At 40.7% G+C, this 22,554-nt stretch overlaps 1 protein-coding gene across 2 annotated transcripts in view; it reads left to right on the top strand.

Annotated features, from left to right (window-relative positions):
• Nucleotides 1–22,554, top strand: part of LOC117503964 (synapsin-3-like) — a 139,445-nt gene that overhangs the window by 48,742 nt on the left and 68,149 nt on the right. For both annotated transcript variants that reach the window (XM_034163287.1, XM_034163288.1), the window contains exons 4-6: nucleotides 606–697; nucleotides 20,536–20,692; nucleotides 22,189–22,278. In XM_034163287.1, the coding sequence (XP_034019178.1) occupies nucleotides 606–697; nucleotides 20,536–20,692; nucleotides 22,189–22,278 (339 nt within the window). The remainder of the gene's footprint in view (nucleotides 1–605; nucleotides 698–20,535; nucleotides 20,693–22,188; nucleotides 22,279–22,554) is intronic.

Here is a 22,554-nt window from a genome sequence, read left to right as displayed (position 1 = left end):
CACCATTTTTGCTGTTTTTACCCCATAACTCCAGAACATTCAGTCATAGATAGTCCAAACTATACCTTTTTGGAATCTTTACGATCAGACAAATAATGTGGTGTAGTTTTCAAAATGATTTGAGCATTTATAATTTTGATCCCTGTGTAATTCTTCAATTGACCCCTACCTGGCCGCCTATCGAAAATTCAAGTGGCCAGTCAGTTTGTTCAAAAGAGTAATATTTAAGGAGTATTTGTGCCAATTTTGGTGCTTGTATCACCATTTGCATGATTTTGCTCTAAATATTCTCTTAGATGCTGCACTATAGGTCAGTGCTTAGTATCCAAAAAATGTCCTGTATAATTGTATTGTCAACTGTCGGTAGCATGGCCTAGCATGGCCAAAGCAGATGGTCACCACTTTGAGTCTGGTCTGCTTGAGGTTTCTTCCTCAAATCATCAGAGGGAGTTTTTCCCCTTACCACTGTCGCATGTGTGCTTGCTCTAGGGGTTGGTAAGGTTAGACCTTACTTGTGTGAAGCGCCTTGAGGCAGCTTTTTGTTATTTGGCGCTATATAAAATGATGTCTAACCTCAAGGTGCTTTCTCTCCTTTTGCTCTCCAGGCAGAGTTCTCTGAGATCAACCTTGCCTCCTACGTCAACTCGGGATGTATGCTGGACATGCAGGTCAACAAAGGAGGCACTAAAGTGGTCAGGTAAGACACTCGAGGCAGATACGGGGCTCGAGTCTTTTGATACTTTTACCCCTGCAGGCTGCATTCTGCACAAAGACTCAGATTCTTTTCTCATTGAGTGAATCAAAGCAATAATGTGATTTCTGTCAGTGGGGAAAAATTTAAAATGTCTACTTATGCGCTTTGAGCACATCTGCAATACAGATTTGTAAAAGAAGTCGCTCAAATACTTTGTTTCCCCCCCTTTAATTTATTTTGGATCACTGTTTCAACTGCTTCCCACACAACCACAGTTTTAAGATAAGAGATCTAATTTATCACAGTAAAACCAAAAATGGGATTATTGACATGGTGATTTTGACTAAAAGGCACAAGATGCAAACTGCAAATAAAAAGGATTTCTGTTATCTACTTGGTGTTGATCCTGAAATAATAGCAGGTATCAGAGGAAAGTAGCGTATACAAGTGGGCTACATTCACATTACAGGCTGAAGTGGCCTGAGTACAGCGTGAAACAGATTTGCTTTGGTGTGTCGGTAGCTTGGCCCAAGCAGAGGGTCACCCCTTTGTGTCTGGTCTGCTCGAGGTTTCTTCCTCAAATCATCAGAGGGAGTTTTTCCTTACCACTGTCACCTGTGTGCTTGCTCTAGGAGTTGGCAAGGTTAGACCTTACTTGTGTGAAGCACCTGGAGGAACCTTTGTTGTGATTTGACGCTATATAAATGAATTGTTTTTTGTGGCAGTAGTGGGATCATTCAAATTTGAATTAAATACAGTAAAGGGACAGTAACACCAATTACATCAACAATACACTACTCCAAAATATCAAACCTTCATTACATTGTGTTTCAGCTTCATTTAAGTGACTGTTTCCTCTCTTGCACAACCTGTGCATCAACCTGTCAAATATACTAACCCTGTTTAAACACCCTGACTGAATAATATTTTATATTGTGTAGTGAGCATGATATTCTACCCCTGGAACTGTTACTAATTCAGTCTTAATTTTAGTGCCACATTCTACGTAAGCCAGATGTTTCTGTGGGCTCTGTTGGATCACTTTGTTCAAAGCAGAGGAACAATGAAAATTAACTGCAGTTTTTTGTTACTGGTAAATACTGAGGATAAATTGCAGATTTTGAGGTGAAACTACTCAGCAGTCCAAACTTTTCATTTACTCAAATTAAACGTTTTGCTGAAAAATTAATGGAAATGCGTATTTTGACCTTAACCATGTATACGTGTCAAATGACTCCAGAGGGTTAAACCCAACTTAAATTGTCATTCCAACCAGCTTGTGTAGACCATAGCGAAAAACAATACATGTTGTCATTTTGTAACCCAAATTTAAAGAACAAAAATGAAAACAAACCCTATTGAATTTGGTGAACTTTTATGCACCAGATCGATAGAAAAAGCAATTTTGTTTTGCTTATATAATATCCTATAGACGTGTCTGCCACCTGCTGGATGGTTAGTGGGTGCTTGATAAATTACTGGAAATTACAAACAGCTGTAACTTGCGCCTGTCTTCTGCTGAATACCGGCCACGTCAGGTGCCCATTACAGTGCTCCGCTGAGCTAACAAGTTAAGCTAGCAACCGCAGGAAGAAACACAAATCCCACTTTGTGGGCAAATACAGGATAAAATATAGAATGGAACTGGAAAATACAACTGGAATTAAAGAAAATATAGAGAGCATGTGGCTGAGGATGGTACAGAAACCATTTGTTGGTAAGGTAAATTAGTGATGCTAACTTGACGCGCTCCTTTGCAGCATTTTGAGGCCTTAGCAACACCCGTGTTTCAAAACATTGCTACAGAATCCATATTAAAAGGAAGGCATCATGTGATGTACTAAATGGGGTTTTGTTACATCACAATCACTTTACATGATAGTGTTGTGATCCAGAAATATTTTAACCAGTCTTAATCTGTTTTTACACAAAAATGCTGAGTCAGTGGCTGCTTATAGGGAACAACTGACCATTATAATGGTGGCAAGTGAAAAAGACAAGAAAAGGTCAAATATCAGCAAACGGGTACATACAGTACTGTATGCCAAAAATAAATTTACCATACTTTTAGTTAGTCTGGGTTTTGAATAAATTCCAAGTCTGACAGTTGCGTAAGACCATTTAATGTGCAGAGCAACTGTGCCAACAGGATGTTTTCAGCAACATTCCTCGCGAAGGAAACTGCTCAAATCCAAGACAATATGCTGCCATTCAGTTGTCCACATCCATTTATATTGCAGAATCTCTGACCTTCTAATAGGCTCCACAGGGATGTTGAATTAAGGCAGCGCATTTGTCTTTGTAGCGGTCTTACGCCTGGCTCAAAGACTGGCAGTGGCCCTATCTTCCTCACATCGGCCTGTCTGTCAGTGATAAGGATAATCAGGGTAGAACATGGAGGGAATGCCACAGATGTAAAACAGTGCATTCCCAGGATCACCGCAATGCTTATAAATACACAATGGTATATTGTGCCTGCCGCTGTCATCGAAGAGAAAATTCACCTTAGACGGAAAACTGCAGTTCCTTTTTAGAGAACAGATAAAAATACCTGAGTAGTGTCGTGTTAAACCAGAACTAACTCCTTTATATTTGGTATTGTAATGGTCAGAACGTGGCTAAAGTGTGTTATGTTAAGGCACAATAAATAACACAGGCACTGACTTATTCCAAGATTATTTTATTATTTTCTGTTTACTTATGTTCTCTTATATTTCTACTGAGTCAACATCAGTCATTTGAGTCAGATTTCTTTCTGAAAAGTTATCTTTTATAACGCTAAACCGATAAACCACCAAAAAAATTTAGCGGAAGCTACAGCTAACCGATAACTTTCACTATTGTCTCTAGTACACTCTCAGCTACTAACAAACCGATTTTGAGTTTAACACTGCCAGCGCTTCTGATAGAATCAAAGGCGATCACAAACCCAAACACAGCCAATAGGTCGGTGCTTCTATCTTTGTGCGCCCTGCCCACTGCTGTAGAGAAGCGTTATTTACCTTGACAGCATACAGTAGTCCAGCTGTGAGGCAGACGTCTTGAAAAGGAAAGCAGATTTGACCTATGGTTTTGATTTATAAATCAGATTAATCTGGATAGAATAACTACATTAATTTCAAATCTTAAAATGTACAAAGTGAAAATATAACACATGTCTGTTAATTTTAAAATAATGCACTAATTCTGAAGATTTGAAAATAACACACAGATGCCCAAAGGGATTATGGATATACTGAGCCTCCACTCATACTGATTGGTTGACTAATTCATTCTATGTACAAACCAGCACAAGTGAATGTAATGTGTGGGTTGGTGTTTACAAATAAATGCTTTTGTAAAATGCCTTTTTTTTTTTTTTTTTTTTTTTTTTTTTTTCCATTTGTAAAAAAAAAAAAAAAAGGCATTTGATAAACCGAAAAATCTGTTAAGTTGTGATTCAGGTCGACAACCGTGTGATGTAACGGGGTCAGAATGCATAGAACACTGCCATCTACTGGCGCCCCTGGCTGGACCGCTGTATGTTGTCAAGGGGTAATGACTTTTGTTTTGTTTTTGTATTTTTTGAGCTCAGCTCCTCTCATCTGCCTCACTGCTGCAAATACGTCAGACAGGAGCCAACAGGGTTTATAAATGTTTTTCACTGTTGCTAACTAAAACATTAGCAGTCTAAAAGTTATCTGAACTATTATCAAAAGCTAATTGGTTTGCTGATGGTTTTTGAAGTTAACTGGAAAGCTAATCCGCTAACAAAAATGTTAGCTTCGCTAATTAGCGGTTAGCAGATTAGCAGAACTGTGCCCACCACTGGTTATCATTAGATTTAAGCTAGCAGCTACAGGCTGTTGGTTTCAGATTCAGTCAATTTTAGGTTCATTTACATTCAGATAGCTTTTATTTTAGATGTATTCAATTTTATTTTCATTCAGCTTCATATTCAGTTGCTATTGGTTTAAATTATTTCAGTGTTAGCGTTCAGCTAGATTTTTACTTTGGGTTTGGTTAGCTTAATTCTCAATTAGCTTCAGATTCAATTAGTGTCACTTTAGATCATTTATGTTGTTGCTCATCACAACACTACTACAGGTACTCATTGTGATATCCATTAGTTCAGTTCTTTATTCATGTATGTTTCCTTAAAAAGCTGCAATGACTCAGTTTTTCAGTGAATCAGCAGGGAGTTGAATGGTCCAAACGTTTAATTTATCCTTTAATTAACCACGTTAGTCTCTGTTTTACAAGGGAGAGCTGGACAATTATAAAGTTTCCAATTCACAGCCAGAATCTGTGAGACTCTGATCTTTTCAGTCGCTAAAATGATTAATGCTTTCTTCAGTTGTGAATCACGTATGACATCTAGAGTGTTAACAAAAGGGTCTGAGAGCACATCATCTGTTCCATTATGAAATAAATACAGGAACAAATAATCAGGCCCTCACCGACCATGTGACGGACTTGTTCAAATTTGGACATGGATGTAATTTGCGATGCAGAAAATTCGAGCTTATGTGTTCTTGTGGGAAGCTCAGGTTTCAAGAACGAACACCAGTCTCCTCCAGACACGTCACAGTGTGTCGTGGCAACAAAGCAACACCTGGTGATATAAAAGCGAAAAATATGTAATATATGAAAGCAGGAACCCTTTCTTGTGTCTTTTTTTTTGTGTAGCAGAGCATTACTGTACAGTTGTAAGGCAGTAGGAGTCTTGTGGTTGTGGCTCAGGCTCTAGGACTGGTGCCACCAGCGCGATCTGGCAGCAGCTCCGATCCTGGGCGGTGGCCCTGTCAGGACTGCCAGAGCTCTGGACCATCTCCAACCACAATCGCACTCCTGAGCTCATCACCACGTCTTGGTGAAAGCAGCAAAGGTCAAATTAAGAATGCGCGACGACCAAAATGGCCAGAAGCGGAGATTAATTTGAGTTGCACATCTTTGAATGTAAACAGGAAGACGTGTACCAGCAAAGTTAATGAAGCTGCTGAGCAGTGATTGTTGGGAGGATTTGAAGATTAGCCTCAGGAATAGAAAAGGAGCCGCGAGAGAGCGTGAGCACCACATGATGTCTAGCAGGAGGGGAAACGAGTCTTACACGTTTAAGGAAATTACCAGGGCTATTTGTATTCATAGTTGTACTACAAAAGTGGATTTGAAGCTGGCCTCACGGCTGCTGCGTGCTCTCATTACAGTCACACTGCTCCTGAAGGAAACCGCACTCCGGCCTCCTAAAGCCACGTCTGAACCCTGTGAACTGAGACCAGGATTTATTTGCTTGGTAACGGGATGAACTCATCTCAGGTATTAGGTGTTGAAGCTGCTCCACCTCAGGCAAACACTCCGTTTAATGATTTAAAATGTACGTGTACGGTGGGGAGAGGTGGGGGGGCGGTGTCGTCTCTGTGTGGTCCAAGCGGTAATCATCACCTGAGGTAACCAAAGGGCGAGAGTCGGGAATTTGAAAGGAATGGGGGGGAGGGGTGGACTTGTCTGGCTGAGATCAGTCACTTTCAGGACAGAAAATTAAACGGAAAGAGGGAGGAGGAAAGAAAGCAGACAAGAATCTGTTAAAGTAATTTGGATACTCCCTCACCATCTAGGTCTGAGGATGGCGAGAAATGTGGCGAAGCCGTCACAGGGTCAAGAACTCAACAGATGGCAAAAACTTTGAACATCTCGATCAGTTAAACACTTCTTCATGGAGATCCAAGTCTGACCCTGTTAAGGAGAAACATCACATTAGCTTGACGAGTGCGACACCCAAAACATCTGTTTTTGTCCAATTGTTTTTCTGTGTTATGAGCTACTGTTAAAGGAAACAGAGAAACACATTAACAATTAATCCATTATTATAGCTGTATATGCTAGTAGCAGAGGTAGGACAAAGTCACTGTCAAGTCATTCTCAAGTCATCAATCTGCAAGTCCCAAGTCAAGTCTCAAGTTAGCTTGCAAACAATTGGTGGTCATTATGACTTGAGACTTGACTTGGGACTTGCTGATTTGTGACTTGAGAGTGACTTGATCGTGACTTTGTCCAACCTTTGGCTAGTAGTATACGCTGTAGCTGGATGGCCGGTTTTTACGTGTAAGTGAGGGTGAAATTTTTTTTTATTTTTTATAACTAGTCAATATCAGGTGTTTTAACCTGTAAAGTTATCGGTATTTAGACATGTGGTAGCTGTGTGCTAGCGAAAAGAGTCCAGACTCCATGTCGCTGCTAGCACAGGCTGCTAGTTCCTGTAAATTCAACCATGTTTGTCCTTTCTGAACATTTTATTCCAAATATCTAAGATGGTATGGCTTGCTGTGCACTTAGCTGTACTAACAGACCATCTAAGAACTCTGTGCTGTTCACGGTTTTAGAGTATCCCAGAATCCTTTGCGCGCTGGGGAGGGAGGCTTGATAATAACTCAGCTTAATGCTAACTTTAACATTGAAAATGCCATAGACATGCTAACGCGTTAGCATCGGTCCTGTTTTTAAGTTACAAAATACATCTATCAACTGTTTCAGAAGACCATAACAGGTCTGTTTAACATAAAAAAGGTAAATATTGCTCCCAGACATATGCTCTTTATGGTTTTAGCAGGGAAAACATAAGATAAAGTGAAATAAAACAAAGAGCCAGCAAAGCAGCAGATCGAAGATCGAAGCACTGCTTCATTGATTCAAGGTTCAAAGCAAAGCCGCGTTGCAGAAACGGTTGATTATACAGATCCGTTGCAGGGTCTGTAATCAATGTAGAGAAATGATCATTTTCCTGACAAACGCCCCTAAAAACAACGGCCACTCTGAAGGACCGATAAGGGAATCGTTAAGCAAAAAGGTTATTGATGTCGGTGGATCGAATCATTTCTTAAGGATACCTGAAAAGAACCAGTTTTCGACATGCAGCCCTAACAACACTTTAATTTTTTTTTTTTTTTAGAAAACTCACATTAAAGACTCACGATTATCTAAGTTAAACACCTAAATACATATTTTGGTTGAACTCACCTCCATAATGACACAATATTGCAAACAAGTTGCCGCAAACGCTTATTTACACTGACAATAAAATCTCGGCCTCCCCAGCGAGAACGTGATTACGCGCGAGATTTGACACCATAAAGGAATCAATAGTATTTCTGTTGTGTGAAATTTTAGCGTTTATGTAAACTTTATGTTAGGTCCACTGATGGTGCAGTGGTTACCAAGGCAAAATGCTGGTCGTACTTTGTTGTAGCTACCCCAAGGCACTTGTTATGAAAACCACCACCTGGTCCACAAAAATGTGCTGTAATCAAACACCAGAACCAAAGTTAGCCTGTTACTAGCTTGTTAGCCTTAACTTGTTAGGGAACTCCAAGTTTGGGGGCGTGTTCAGACTTCATTCATCCCATCCAGGTCACGTTGGTCTTGGACACATTCCGACTCTTTACGCATTTATGGGCTCAATGTGAGTTTGGTGGAGTTGGAGACTGACACTGAAAGAAAATCATGCCGTGTCTTTGTCTGCTGTCAGCCGTACCGTAAGAGGGCGAATGCACAAAACACTTTCAACTCCTTCATAGGTGGAACGAGCCAAAACAACGGGGTGTAGTTAGATTTTAACGTTCTATAGGATCTACCCCCAGATCCCGCCTCCTGAATACATGAAAACCCAGCTGCAGTGACTCATCAGTTTTGGAGCAGGTGTCAGAGTCCTGATGGTACAGTAACGCTAGCAGCTGGTGCTAAATAGGCCCTTGAAGAGCGATCATTTCTGCAAACTGAATTGATTTGCGCGAAGAAAAGTGCTCCCAATAGCTTGCAACAGCCTGTGCCTTTAAAATTCCAAATGCAATCCTAAAACGAGCTCAATAAACCCACCAGTCTCCAACAGTAAACAGTCCCTGCGTGCTACAACAATCACTGCTAATTAATCAATACGCTTTATTGACCATAGGAAGGGGGAGGTGCTGAGGCAGAACAGAGGCGTCACAGAGGAGCAGAACACTCGGCGGCTTATCACGCTTGGCTGCTGTGATCTATGATTCGTCCTGACCAGCCTTCTTCATTTAAGCCGAGCAGTTCGCCAGAGGTTTTGGCAGCAGAGCCAAAGGGCAGCAGAAACCAAAGGGCTGACTGCAGCAGTGCAGCAGGAACAACAACAAGCCATGAGCGACACAGAGCACAGTGTGTGCCACGTTGCACGAGCACAATGAGTTTGCTTTTGGTGCACACGCAAAACTGCATTATGGATTGCCATAACTGAGCCGCATTTTGAGGATCCGGTTATAGGCGTTATTTTAAACTTTGCATAAGGCAGTGCAACTTTTTTGTAATTGTCCAATTATTTGTTTCCTGTCTATGCAGTTGTCTTTGTCACATCTGATGTCCACATTGTGTCAATACCAAGTGTACTGGTGCTCATCTGTGCACCCATGGACATATTGGTCTTAAAATGAGGTTGGGCAGGTGCAGTGTTGGTGCGTTGTTATCGTGAGGCAGGAGAAAGCGATTGTGCTCAACACCAACAAAAACCTGGCCTCACGTGGAGTTTTAGTGATTTATGTGTAAACTCTGCTTGTACACACAGGGATGTACATTAGCACTTATTTCATTCATTAGCATTCATTTAAACTGAATTAAAATGATTATTAAATCTAGGGATAGACCGATAATCAATTGAGCCGATAATCTGCATAGGCTGATAATCGCTCTGGGTACTCTGTAGGATAGAACGATAATCGTTGGGCCAAAAATCTGCATTGGCCAAAAATCTCTCTAGGTGCTCTGTAGGGATAGACTGATAATCTGGTGAAACGATAATCGGCTGGGCTGATAATCAGCTGCAGGCGATTATCGACTGATGCCAATAAATGGCATGGCCGATACTCAGCCAATATCAGCCGATTATCGGTCTATCCCTATTAAAAAGTAAAACTTAAAAAGTAATTCAAAAAATGCAGAATTTTAAGTGTTTGTTGTGGGTTTATGTAGATAATAACCAACAGAAATACATTTATTAAGCACAGTTACCTGTCAGCCATCACCTTGCCTTTTCCAATGACTTGATCACATGTTCAAAAAGCATTTATTTATCTCATGTGTACAAATTAATCAAACCATGGTAAAGAATTACATCATGCATGTACAGAAGCATTTCAAGTGCTATACTTTTTTTTTTTTCATCCCATGTTATTCTCTGCTCTATGGCCACTCTAGGGCTCAGTGGGTGTTCATCTGTACACCTTGGAAGTTAAGACCCTTCAAAACAGTTTTATTTTTTAAATAAATTTGTTTTGGCTGCTCTTGTACGTCCACACACACACACCCATATATATGCAAAATGTGGGTGCACTTGTGCATCTGTTTGCAATAACATGTAACACCACACAGTTCGCATTATGATGTAATGTGGGAAATACGGAGCAGATCGCATTGTTGAAGTTTTGAACACGCTCGAACTGCTGCGATGTGGTCTCAACTTACCAGAATACACATTTTTACCGTGGTGTTCCATACACACTGCAATACACTGTGCATTTCTGTACAATGCAAGTGTCATGTGCATTCCTATCACATCAGGTTTATTGTCCAAAATGTTGCCATGACATTCACAGTGCAACTCCTACTGCTTTAATGTTAAAACACTTTTATTGTGAAGCCCATCGAGAAAAGTACAAATTATCAGCTACTTTTTTAAACATACACACAGAAAGTGAACTGTATTCAACTCTGATGGTTAATAACACACAATATGACTTTGTGCACACAATGGCTACATTTGAACAATAGTGCTACAGTCGGCTCCCATATAGCACCAAAAATATTTTTCAAAAGTTATTTTTAGAAATGTGACTGCTGTGATCTGACCGAGCCACCGGAGACATTAGATTTGTAAACATTTTGAGGTCAGTGTCCAACTTCCAGGTTTTCTTCTTTTGATTGTTTGTCCGAGCTGCACGTTGTATCCGGGGCTTCTGAGAATCAGGAAATCCTCAGGGTGCTGAAACGCCAACAGATGTCATTGAAGGTTTATTTTCGAGCTTTTCACCTCCATATATTCCAACAATAGCTAAGTAACGTATTCCTAATAAACTCAGTGTGTTACAGTCCACATCTCCCCCATTAAAAGCTAAGAGAATGGTGACACCAGGTGGTCAGGAAGTGTGATAACAACTTGGCATCTGGTGAGGGAGGTCCATTCATTGTTGTTGTTTTTTTTTCTGGATTGTGGGACGAACATATTAGGTGTTGTCTGTTACCATACGATGCGTCATGGTTAAATTCATCACACATGATACTTTATCTCACTTAGTATATGTAATATTTGAAACAGTCAAATTCTACTGCTTCACAACAATGGAAATAAATAAATACCATAAAAAATCATATGCAGCAGGCTAAGAAATTACATTGGACAAATCGCATCTTTAAATGATTTGGGGGGAACAATTTGGTCTATATGCATAGATACACAGTTTTTATGCAAATATGGTCACATATTCATTACTCAAATCTAGCTTGGAGCAAGTAGTACTTATCAGAGTTTCCTTTAAGGCAGTGGTCCCCCCGACTTAGGTCACTTTTTAGTGTCCAAGTCTCACAACTATACAGTAAGACTGGAAGCACCAGACTTGGAACTTGGTTCTCTTGCAAAGGTATTAGCATTGCCAAACACCTTCAGGGACAGCGCCTATCTCAAAGGTCAAAATAAGGGAATCTTTTAACAAGTTTAACACTTTGACTACAAACGTGCACAATTATGAGTGACTTCAAGATATCTTTGAAAGGCTAGTTCTTAGGACTCTCACAAACCCACTGAGATTCTCAACTGCTGCAATCAGGGTTTGAGTCCACAAAGGACACAGCATTGCCAGTGTCTCTGAACCTTTCTTTGCTGACAAAGGCTACCCAGTTGTTAGACTCCACAGTTCCACCCAAGACCCAGTGTACACAGTACTGACAACACCAGAATTCACTGGAGTCAGAGACTCTGCCTCAACTCGATATTGCACTCATATTGTGTCCATTTAGGCCATCTGGGTTGTCCAGTAACTTGTTGGGGATCCCTCAAATTCTCAGGGTGTCCACCAGAGCAGTTAGAATCAACTGAATCAAACACTTGGGGAGAATCAACATAGGGTCCAACGAGCCAGTCCATAGATTCAAGCTGGTCTTCAGTGAGTAGTCGCAGGGGTAGGATACGGTCAGTGGTTGACTTCTTAGGTGTGAAACTAGTCGGCGTCAGTCCATAACCAGCAAATAACTGAGTCACATGTAAAGCTTGTTTAAGCAATTCTTGTAATTACAGACAAATGTGTGCCACAGATGAGCGTGACAAACAGCACTCAGAGTTAAAGCTACCACAGGGTAACGGAGTTGTTGAAGTACAGAACCATCGTGACACAAGCTCTGCAGAGAACCGCTGCATAAATATTATCAGGTTGTCCTAAAAGTTCCCTGAAAAGCCTTCAGTTAATTCAAAATGCTGCAGCTAGAGTACTGATGGGGACTAGAAGGAGAGAGCATATCTCACCCATATTGGCCTCTCTTCATTGGCTTCCTGTTAATTCTAGAATAGAATTTAAAATTCTTCTTCTTACTTATAAGGTTTTGAATAATCAGGTCCCTTCTTATCTTAGGGACCTCATAGTACCATATCACCCCAATAGAGCGCTTCGCTCTCAGACTGCAGGCTTACTTGTAGTTCCTAGGGTTTGTAAGAGTAGAATGGGAGGCAGAGCCTTCAGCTTTCAGGCTCCTCTCCTGTGGAACCAGCTCCCAATTCGGATCAGGGAGACAGACACCCTCTCTACTTTTAAGATTAGGCTTAAAACATTCCTTTTTGCTAAAGCTTATAGTTAGGGCTGGATCAGGTGACCCTGAACCATCCCTTAGTTATGCTGCTATAGACTTAGACTGCTGGGGGGGTTTCCATAATGCACTGAGTGTTTCTTTCTCTTTTTGCTCTGTATGCACCACTCTGCATTTAATCATTAGTGATTGATCTCTGCTCCCCTCCACAGCATGTCTTTTTCCTGGTTCTCTCCCTCAGCCCCAACCAGTCCCAGCAGAAGACTGCCCCTCCCTGAGCCTGGTTCTGCTGGAGGTTTCTTCCTGTTAAAAGGGAGTTTTTCCTTCCCACTGTCGCCAAGTGCTTGCTCACAGGGGGTCGTTTTGACCTTTGGGGTTTTTATGTAATTATTGTATGGCCTTGCCTTACAATATAAAGCGCCTTGGGGCAACTGTTTGTTGTGATTTGGCACTATATAAATAAAATTAAATTGAATTGAATAAACAACTCTGAAACCACAGAACTGTGATAATGTGTGCTGCTACCACGAGCCAGAGGAGGAAAAGTCTTTAAAGAGAATGCCTGTGGTCAAAGGGCAAAGGTCACAACACTGGAAACACAACAGAGCTGGAAAAGCATCATCCGTGGACCGGGAACCTTTTTTAAATAGACAGTGTAAACGTGCCTTAGTGCGGATGTACACTTCTCCCACAGTCACTTAACACGCAGAACAGTCACATATAGTGGTTTCTCATGATGTATTGATGATGTCACAAATAATAACTTAAACGCAACAATTCACCAAGCAATGTCAGTGTCAGTTAGATGCTTGAAGAACAAGAAGAAGAATACTGTTGAACCATCAAGTGGGTTGTATAAGGAACTGGAAGGATATTGGACATCTTCACTGCCATGGTTGTGGTGGCCGATCTGCTAGCCAGTCAGTTCTAATCCACCAAATATTTGTAGCATCACAAAGATGAAGAAACAGCTGAATCTGGGCAACTGGCATCATTCCTACAGATTGAAATAAAGGACTTGTCCAACTCTGGAAAGGAAAGAGTGATTGCCCGAATTCCAACAACTACAGGGATATTGTACTGCTCTCTGTACAATTTAAAAAATGCTTTCCAGGATTGTTCTGAACGGGATTTAGCCCCAGTTACTTCCCACTCAGTTAGCTAATAGTCAACCAATGACCTCATCCTAGCTCTACAAGTATGCAGTGAATGCAGCCACAAATATTGGCAGTGGTTCTTCTGTGCTGATTTTTGTAGTGTTTGACTTAGTTGCCCGGGATTCCCAATAAGTTCTTGGAGATTATAGCTTGCTCATGTACAGGCACTATTGAGTGCTGTGCAGGGTGACGGTAATCTTGGCTTTCTTCCCAGTAAATTCCAGCATTCCTTGGGGATGTGTTTAGGCTTTAACTATGTTCAATACTTGCACTGACTGGGTGTTGGGTAGGTTTGTGGAGTCCATCCACTTCGGTACCTTTGTTGGTGAGGAAGGGTTTATTGATTTTCTTTGTAGATGATGCTATGATCTTTGTGGAATCATTGGATGCCCTGATTGTAGTATTTGAGACGCTGATGGAGTTTGTGGGTTTGTGATAGTCCTGGATCAAGACTAAGAAAGGGTTGAACTTGTAGGGATACTCTCTTATCTTGGCATTGAGACTTGTATACCTGGGTTCTCAGCCTTGAGATCGAGAGACGCTTGGGAAGAGCATATGGAACACTGAGGTCCCTGGACGGAGGTGTTCATTGATGCTCATGCCTTTTCAAGAGAACGAAGGTCCAAGTCATTAGTGTCCTGGTCCTTCCTGCTTAACTGTATGGTTATCAGACTTGGACGATAACCAGTGACCTAAGGCAATGACTAGACATCAAATCAAATCAATTTTATTTATATAGCGCCAAATCACAACAAACAGTTGCCCCAAGGCGCTTTATATTGTAAGGCAAGGCCATACAATAATTACGTAAAAACCCCAAAGGTCAAAACGACCCCCTGTGAGCAAGCACTTGGCGACAGTGGGAAGGAAAAACTCCCAGACATGCTGTGGAGGGGAGCAGAGATCAATCACTAATGATTAAATGCAGAGTGGTGCATACAGAGCAAAAAGAGAAAGAAACACTCAGTGCATCATTGGAACCCCCAGCAGTCTAAGTCTATAGCAGCATAACTAAGGGATGGTTCAGGGTCACCTGATCCAGCCCTAACTATAAGCTCTAGCAAAAAGGAAAGTTTTAAGCCTAATCTTAAAAGTAGAGAGGGTGATTGTCTCCATGATCTGAATTGGGAGCTGGTTCCAGAGGAGAGGAGCCTGAAAGCTGAAGGCTCTGCCTCCCATTCTACTCTTACAAACCCTAGGAACTAAAAGTAAGCCTGCAGTCTGAGAGCGAAGCACTCTATTGGGGTGATATGGTACTATGAGGTCCCTAAGATAAGATGGGACCTGATTATTCAAAACCTTATAAGTAAGAAGAAGAATTTTAAATTCTATTCTAGAATTAACAGGAAGCCAATGAAGAGAGGCCAATATGGGTGAGATATGCTCTCCCCTTCTAGTCCCTGTCAGTACTCTAGCTGCAGCATTTTGAATTAACTGAAGGGTTTTCAGGGAACTTTTAGGACAACCTGATAATAATGAATTACAATAGTCCAACCTAGAGGAAATAAATGCATGAATTAGTTTTTCAGCATCACTCTGAGACAAGATCTTTCTAATTTTAGAGATATTGCGCAAATGCAAAAAAGCAGTCCTACATATTTGTTTAATATGCACATTGAATGACATATCCTGATCAAAAATGACTCCAAGATTTCTCACAGTATTACTAGAGGTCAGGGTAATGCCATCCAGAGTAAGGATCTGGTTAGACACCATGTTTCTAAGATTTGTGGGGCCAAGTACAATAACTTCAGTTTTATCTGAGTTTAAAAGCAGGAAATTAGAGGTCATCCATGTCTTTATGTCTGTAAGACAATCCTGCAGTTTAGCTAATTGGTGTGTGTCCTCTGGCTTCATGGATAGATAAAGCTGGGTATCATCTGCGTAACAATGAAAATTTAAGCAATGCCATCTAATAATACTGCCTAAGGGAAACATGTATAAAGTGAATAAAATTGGTCCTAGCACAGAACCTTGTGGAACTCCATAATTAACCTTAGTCTGTGAAGAAGATTCCCCATTTACATGAACAAATTGTAATCTATTAGATAAATATGATTCAAACCACCGCAGCGCAGTGCCTTTAATACCTATGGCATGCTCTAATCTCTGTAATAAAATTTTATGGTCAACAGTATCAAAAGCAGCACTGAGGTCTAACAGAACAAGCACAGAGATAAGTCCACTGTCTGAGGCCATAAGATGATCTTTTGTAACCTTCACTAATGCTGTTTCTGTACTATGATGAATTCTAAAACCTGACTGAAACTCTTCAATAGACCATTCCTCTGCAGATGATCAGTTAGCTGTTTTACAACTACCCTTTCAAGAATTTTTGAGAGAAAAGGAAGGTTGGAGATTGGCCTATAATTAGCTAAGATAGCTGGGTCAAGTGATGACTTTTTAAGTAATGGTTTAATTACTGCCACCTTAAAAGCCTGTGGTACATAGCCAACTAATAAAGATAGATTGATCATATTTAAGATCGAAGCATTAATTAATGGTAGGGCTTCCTTGAGCAGCCTGGTAGGAATGGGGTCTAATAGACATGTTGATGGTTTGGAGGAAGTAACTAATGAAAATAACTCAGAACAATCGGAGAGAAAGAGTCTAACCAAATACCGGCATCACTGAAAGCAGCCAAAGATAACGATACGTCTTTGGGATGGTTATGAGTAATTTTTTCTCTAATAGTTAAAATTTTATTGGCAAAGAAAGTCATGAAGTCATTACTAGTTAAAGTTAAAGGAATACTCGGCTCAATAGAGCTCTGACTCTTTGTCAGCCTGGCTACAGTGCTGAAAAGAAACCTGGGGTTGTTCTTATTTTCTTCAATTAGTGATGAGTAGTAAGATGTCCTAGCTTTACGGAGGGCTTTTTTTATAGAGCAACAGACTCTTTTTCCAGGCTAAGTGAAGATCTGCTAAATTAGTGAGACGCCATTTCCTCTCCAACTTACGGGTTATCTGCTTTAAGCTGCGAGTTTGTAGACATGTTTGGTAGAAGGTCTCTACGGAGGATCCTTGGGTACGTTGGAATGAATTTGTGTCAAATGAGCAGTTACTTGAGACACTCTGATGAGGAGCATCACTTGCACTATGCAAGAACATCATCTACAACATTTTGTCCATATAGCACAATTCTCTGGGTATGATCCCACAAATGGGGAAAAGGCCAAAGGGACACCTACAGATCATAGAGTACTTGTTGGCGAGAGAGAGGTGGTTACTTTAAGGAGGTGGGGATCCAGTTGGCCATTCAGGAACCAGGATGGTTCCATTGTACGGGGTGTGCACACGCTTCCAGGCTTCACTTGTATCACCTTTGAAATCCCTTCAAGTTGGAGCACATAATGACGCTTTTGCAGAAATTCATTAAGCTAAGCTTTGTCTCCTTTCACTTAAACCTCCTCAACACAACTTTCCCACACTGCCATCTATAGTCTCATGATTTGAAATTGGTTCTTTTGCATGTATTTCTGAATGTATGATGAATTATGCACTTGAAAATCAGTGGTGCCTATTATTTTGACAAGGGCTGAACATGTCAGTAAATGGAACTTATTGACTTATTTAGTTTTGAAGTGCTGAAAACAGACAATATATCTAATACGTCACTTCACTTAAATAGCAGATAGTCAGGATTTAATTTGGGCAACAGGATATGCAGATAGATGGTTGATAATGGGTGTAGTTAAACTAAGAATCACGGTTCATCCGTTGTTGATCTCTTTATGAATCCTTTCTTTTACATGAACTGCAGACTCCGGTTTGGTTCTGGAACGTCAATAAACAGCTTCAGTCAGTATAAATAGCAGAGACTTTGGGTCGCTGCCATCGCGGCTGAGTGCTGCAGCAGGGAGGAACAGCTGCGGTCGCTCTGTCACTGTGGCCGAGATCACTCCTCAGCCATCCTAAGTTCAGGAAAATCAAGATGCCGCATCCCCGTTCAGTCATAGTGTGCAAACATGAAGCCAGAATCACTTGACACTGGTGCATCTTTGTTCACGTTGCTTGAAAATGAACTGTGTGCATCCTGCAATTTCTTTCATAATGTTGTTGCCTTTGTGCAATGCGTTGATTTAATTTGCTGGATTGGTCTATGAGCTCCAACAGGAACAACTGTATATGATTTTAGGGATTACAAACATTTTGGACCATTACACTTTTTTCAAAAAATTAAATTTAATGAAAGCTAATTGCTGTTATGGTTTCCAGCATTAGCTCACAAGCTAAACCGATTTAGCTTTTAGCTGATTAGCTAAATTTGTCCACCACTGTGTACATTTTATGAGTTTTGTCCCGTGAAAAGTGGCGCATGAATGTAATCAAGTTTTACATTAAGATGGTGTGTCATCATTTTGAGGAAGAAATTGTTTAGAAAACATGTTTCTGTGCCTGTTTCTTTAATTGTAAAGAAGCTGCTGCTTGCCATGCCTTTTTTTTTTTCTTTTTTTTTTTTTGATGGGAGGGCTAGCAGGTGCAACGTAGTGGCTAATTTTAGGTGTGTTCATGTCATTTCTGTGCTACATTGGCCGTTTGGATATTTACCGCTCAAAAATAATTGTTGGCGTTCTGCTTTTTTCTGATTTTGCATCCATTGTTAAAAATTGCTAGCATTAGCTTGTGGTTCATATTTACATATTTGTTAAATAAGTCAAAAACAAGCAAATTCAGATGTGACATTTACTAACCGTAGGCAGGTTTCCACATAATGTGGACATGGCATTATGGGACTTTGTGGATATTTACATTAACCTAAACATTGTATTTAATAACTCCAAAAACTATAAATGCTATCATCTTATAACTCATTAAATTAAAATGGCACGTAATGACCATGAAAGTATTAGATAGTGGTGAACTTTGATGTTCCATCAGTTAAAAGAGCAACTTTATTTAATATCCCATAGATGTGTCCGTCACCCGCTGGATTCTGTGCACACGTTAGCCTCATGGGCTAACTCAAAACGCTATTCTGAAACATTTCAAAAGTGTTGCAACTCCTGTGTTCCGGCGTATCAACAAGAATCACATCTCTCTTAAATGGGGCCTCAATGTGTCACCAGCAAATGTTTTTTGAAATTTTGTGCTTGATCGGCCACATCTGGTGTTCAGACATAATAAAACATAAGTGATGAATTGAACAGCTACAGTCAGCACACAGTTTGTACGTACCTGATGACTTCGCTTGGCTGTGTTCCCAGAACACTTTGCAAAGGGAAGGATTAGACTGTGTTAATTGAATAGATGGTCCAAAAAAAGATTAGGTGCTCTGTGGAGCATTTCTTCACCTCTTCGCCTCGACACACTCGGTGAATAATGGACCACCTAACTGTAAACATGGGGGCCAGACGCATCTCGTTAATGTGCTGACAGACCTGTCAGCTCTGCAGAAGCCATCATAGTGAGATGTTCGACTGGGCTAAAGGTGTTTAACAAGGATGTGATTTAAAAAAAAAAAAAAAAAAAAAAAGAAAAACTTTTAAATGTTCAGACCACAACTCAGCCACATGGGTTGTGCAGCCAGTACATTCTGAGTGCCGGATAAATGAGTAGGATTACGTCAGGAAGGGCATCCGGTGTAAATAAAACAAGCCAAAATAAAGATGCAGCGTACAGATGGAATCTCCATACCGGATCGGTCGAGGTCCAGGTTAATTACGACTGTCAGTGGAAATTGGGTTACTGCTGGGTGAAGAAGAAGAGGGGGAGAATGTGTCCAGAGACAGCAGGAGAAGAGGAAAACTGGAAGAGTGTAAATGAGAGTCGGAACTTTGAATGTTGGCATTGTGGTAAAGGGAGAGAGCTGGCTGATATGATGGAGAAGAGAAAGGTAGACATATTGTGTATGTAAGAGACCATGTGGAAGGGAGGTAAGGCCAGGGACATATGCGGGGGTTCAAGTTATTTTATCACGGTGTGGTTGGAAGAGAAATGTGTTGGGGTCATTGTAAAGGAAGAGTATGCTACGAGTGTGTTGGAGGTTAAGTGAATGTCTGACAGGGTGATGAGTGTGAAGTTGGAAATTGAAGGGGTGATGATGAATATCATCAGTGCATATGCCCCACAGGTAGGTTGCAAAATGAAGGAGAAAGAAAATTTCTGGAGTGAGTTAGGTGAGCTGGTGGAGAGTGTGCCCAAACATGAAAGAGTGGTGATAGGAGCGGACTTCAGTGGGCATGTTGGTGAAGGGAACAGAGGAAGCAATGGGTAGATGTGGTATCAAGGACAGGAATGCACATGGTGGCACACATGTGAACTACATTCTTTGTAGGAGATGCAAGCTAAAATAAATTGGAGACTGTAAGGTGGTGGCAGGGGAGAATGTAGCTAGACAGCATAGGATGGTGGTTTGTAGGATGACTTTAGAGGTGAAGTACAGGAAGAAAGTCAAAGCTCAGCAAAGGATCAGATGGCTGGAAGCTGGAGGAGGAAGACTGTTGTGTAAAATTCAGTGAGCAGGTGAGAGAGGCACTGGTTGGAGGGGAAGCAATTTTGGACAACTGGAAAAGAACTGCTGATGTGAGGGAGACAGCTAGGAAGGTACTGGGTGTGACATGTGGACAGTGGAAGGAAGATGAGAAGACTTCATGATCAACAGACATTTTCATCTGTTCAGTGGCCAAAAGAAGCAGATTACTTTGTTTTTGTGCCTGGCACAATAACATTAATAAGGCCGTTTGCTGCTGCTTGCTAATGCAGTGTTTGTATTGTAAAGAAAATAATGTGCATTAAATTTCTTTAGCTTCTTGTTGCGTGAAGCAGTAGCAGTACATTCAATAATAAATGCGACTTTTAGAACGGTGCGATTTATGTATGTCTTTGTTCTTTTCAAATTTAGACGGGCACATTAACCTTCAGGGATCTGTTATCCTTTCTTGTCATGTCCATCTCGCTGTAGGTCTTTGAAGCCAGACTTCGTCCTGGTTCGACAGCATGCCTACAGCATGATCCCCGGTGAGGACTTCAGGAACCTTGTGATTGGCCTGCATTTCGGTGGCGTCCCAAGCATCAATTCTCTATTTTCCATTTACAACTTCTGCAGCAAACCCTGGGTGGTAAGTCATCTTCAGCGGTCCTTTGTCCCCATTTTAACCCACACAAAGCTGTCGTGAGCGCTTCCCTCGCCGGGTGCTAATTTATTAAATTACTGTAAAGATCCGTAACACCTGTCTCTGGAGCCAGCGGAATAGGAGGCCTCCAAAAGCACACGCTATTATTCTTCCTATCCTGAAACAGTGCTGTAGCACTGCCAAAAGGGGCACTTGCCTTCTCACAAGCTCGTAGTTGAATTTTTGTCACCCTATACAGCATTTCACTTTTTAATCAGGCAAAGGTATGTCCGCTCTGCAACCCAATCTTGGCTAAGCAGTTGAAGATGAGTGAGTGAGGTATGTCCTTTTTGTGCAGAAGTCCAATAAAGTCACTAAAGGAAAAGTCTATATTGACAGATCAATTTAGCAACTTTTTTGTTAATGTGATGGGTACTAGGGCTCTTATAGAACAGGTAGCTTCCCCAGTGGGATAAGGAGTTGGACTACCAATATGTAGACCTGGGTTTGACTCCCACTTATGCCAACTATCTATGTCCTTGGAGAAGACACTCTATTTGCATGGTCAAAGTCCTCCTATCTATAAGTAGGTACTGGAGTTGGTTGAGGAAGTAACCTGCTATGAACTGTCATCCCTTCCAGGGAAAGTCATAGACTCTCGTCCACTTCATTACAGTATCTGGAGATGAGCACTGATAACAATTCGCCTCTGGGCTTATAGAGGAATTACTTTGTACCTCATATTTTTACGGCACTCTTGCCAGCATTTCATAGTTCTAGTTAGATGGTTGAGTTTGGACTTTCTGATGTCCACTAATTTCCATTTATCTTAATTTTCTATGAGAATAAGTGGCAGGAGGACTCCAGGATGGATGATTTACAGTAGATCAGCTTTCGAGCTTCTTGAAACATCTCCAAGTTCCACATGAGATGATTGGTGACATGATGTTAAATAAAGAATACAGGATCCTGACATGAATTTGGTTTTTACTTTAAAGTCAATGGCATCTTAAAGCATGGAAATTGTCTTTATTTTTGTTGTTCCTAAACATAAAGTGGGCAGGCAGTTATTAAAAACTCTGTGTTGTCGGATGCAGGCTAATTAATTTTTGTGCAATGATAAGTAATGAATAATTCGTGATGTTACGAGGATTTTACAACTGTGAAAAAATGTTTTGTCAACATTTATTACTAGTTTTAAGTGTTTTCAGGCTTCTTTTAAGTTCACTGACAGATTGATGAAAATAGAGAAAGTATTCTTATGATGCAATAAAATGACATTTACATCTGAATGTGTAAGAGCAGATTTTATGTAATCTGACCTCCTCTCTGAGCTGGACCACAAACGTATTTGGGGAAAAAAATAACAACAACAAAAAAGAACACCTCTGCACCATCCATGTGTCCTCAATATGGCCGATTCTGCAACACTTTGCGTGCCTCCACATCTCCCGTCCTGTGAAATAATGAAGCCTGACAGTCTTGTTTGTTTCTGCTTGCAGTATTCTCAGATGATTAAGCTCTACCACTCCCTCGGCCCAGAGAAATTTCCCCTGAATGAACAGACCTTCTATCCCAACCACACGCAGATGGTGAGTGTCTTACACACACACACACACACACACACACACACACACACACACATATATATATATATATATATATATATATATATATATATATATATATATAAATAATAATTATTAATAGATCACATGCACACTCAAAAAGTCACTGTAGGTGTCCGGCAGCCAGTTTTTCATTAAATCTTTATTATAAAAATAAAAAACACAGAAATTAAGTCGAACATTTCTCTATCCCCGACATGGATCCCCCCTCCCACCCACACTTTAGGAATCATAGACTGT

Source organism: Thalassophryne amazonica, chromosome 22, assembly GCF_902500255.1.
Source record: "Thalassophryne amazonica chromosome 22, fThaAma1.1, whole genome shotgun sequence".
NCBI classification, from domain to species: domain Eukaryota; kingdom Metazoa; phylum Chordata; class Actinopteri; order Batrachoidiformes; family Batrachoididae; genus Thalassophryne; species Thalassophryne amazonica.
This window is presented reverse-complemented; position numbering and strand designations above follow the sequence as displayed.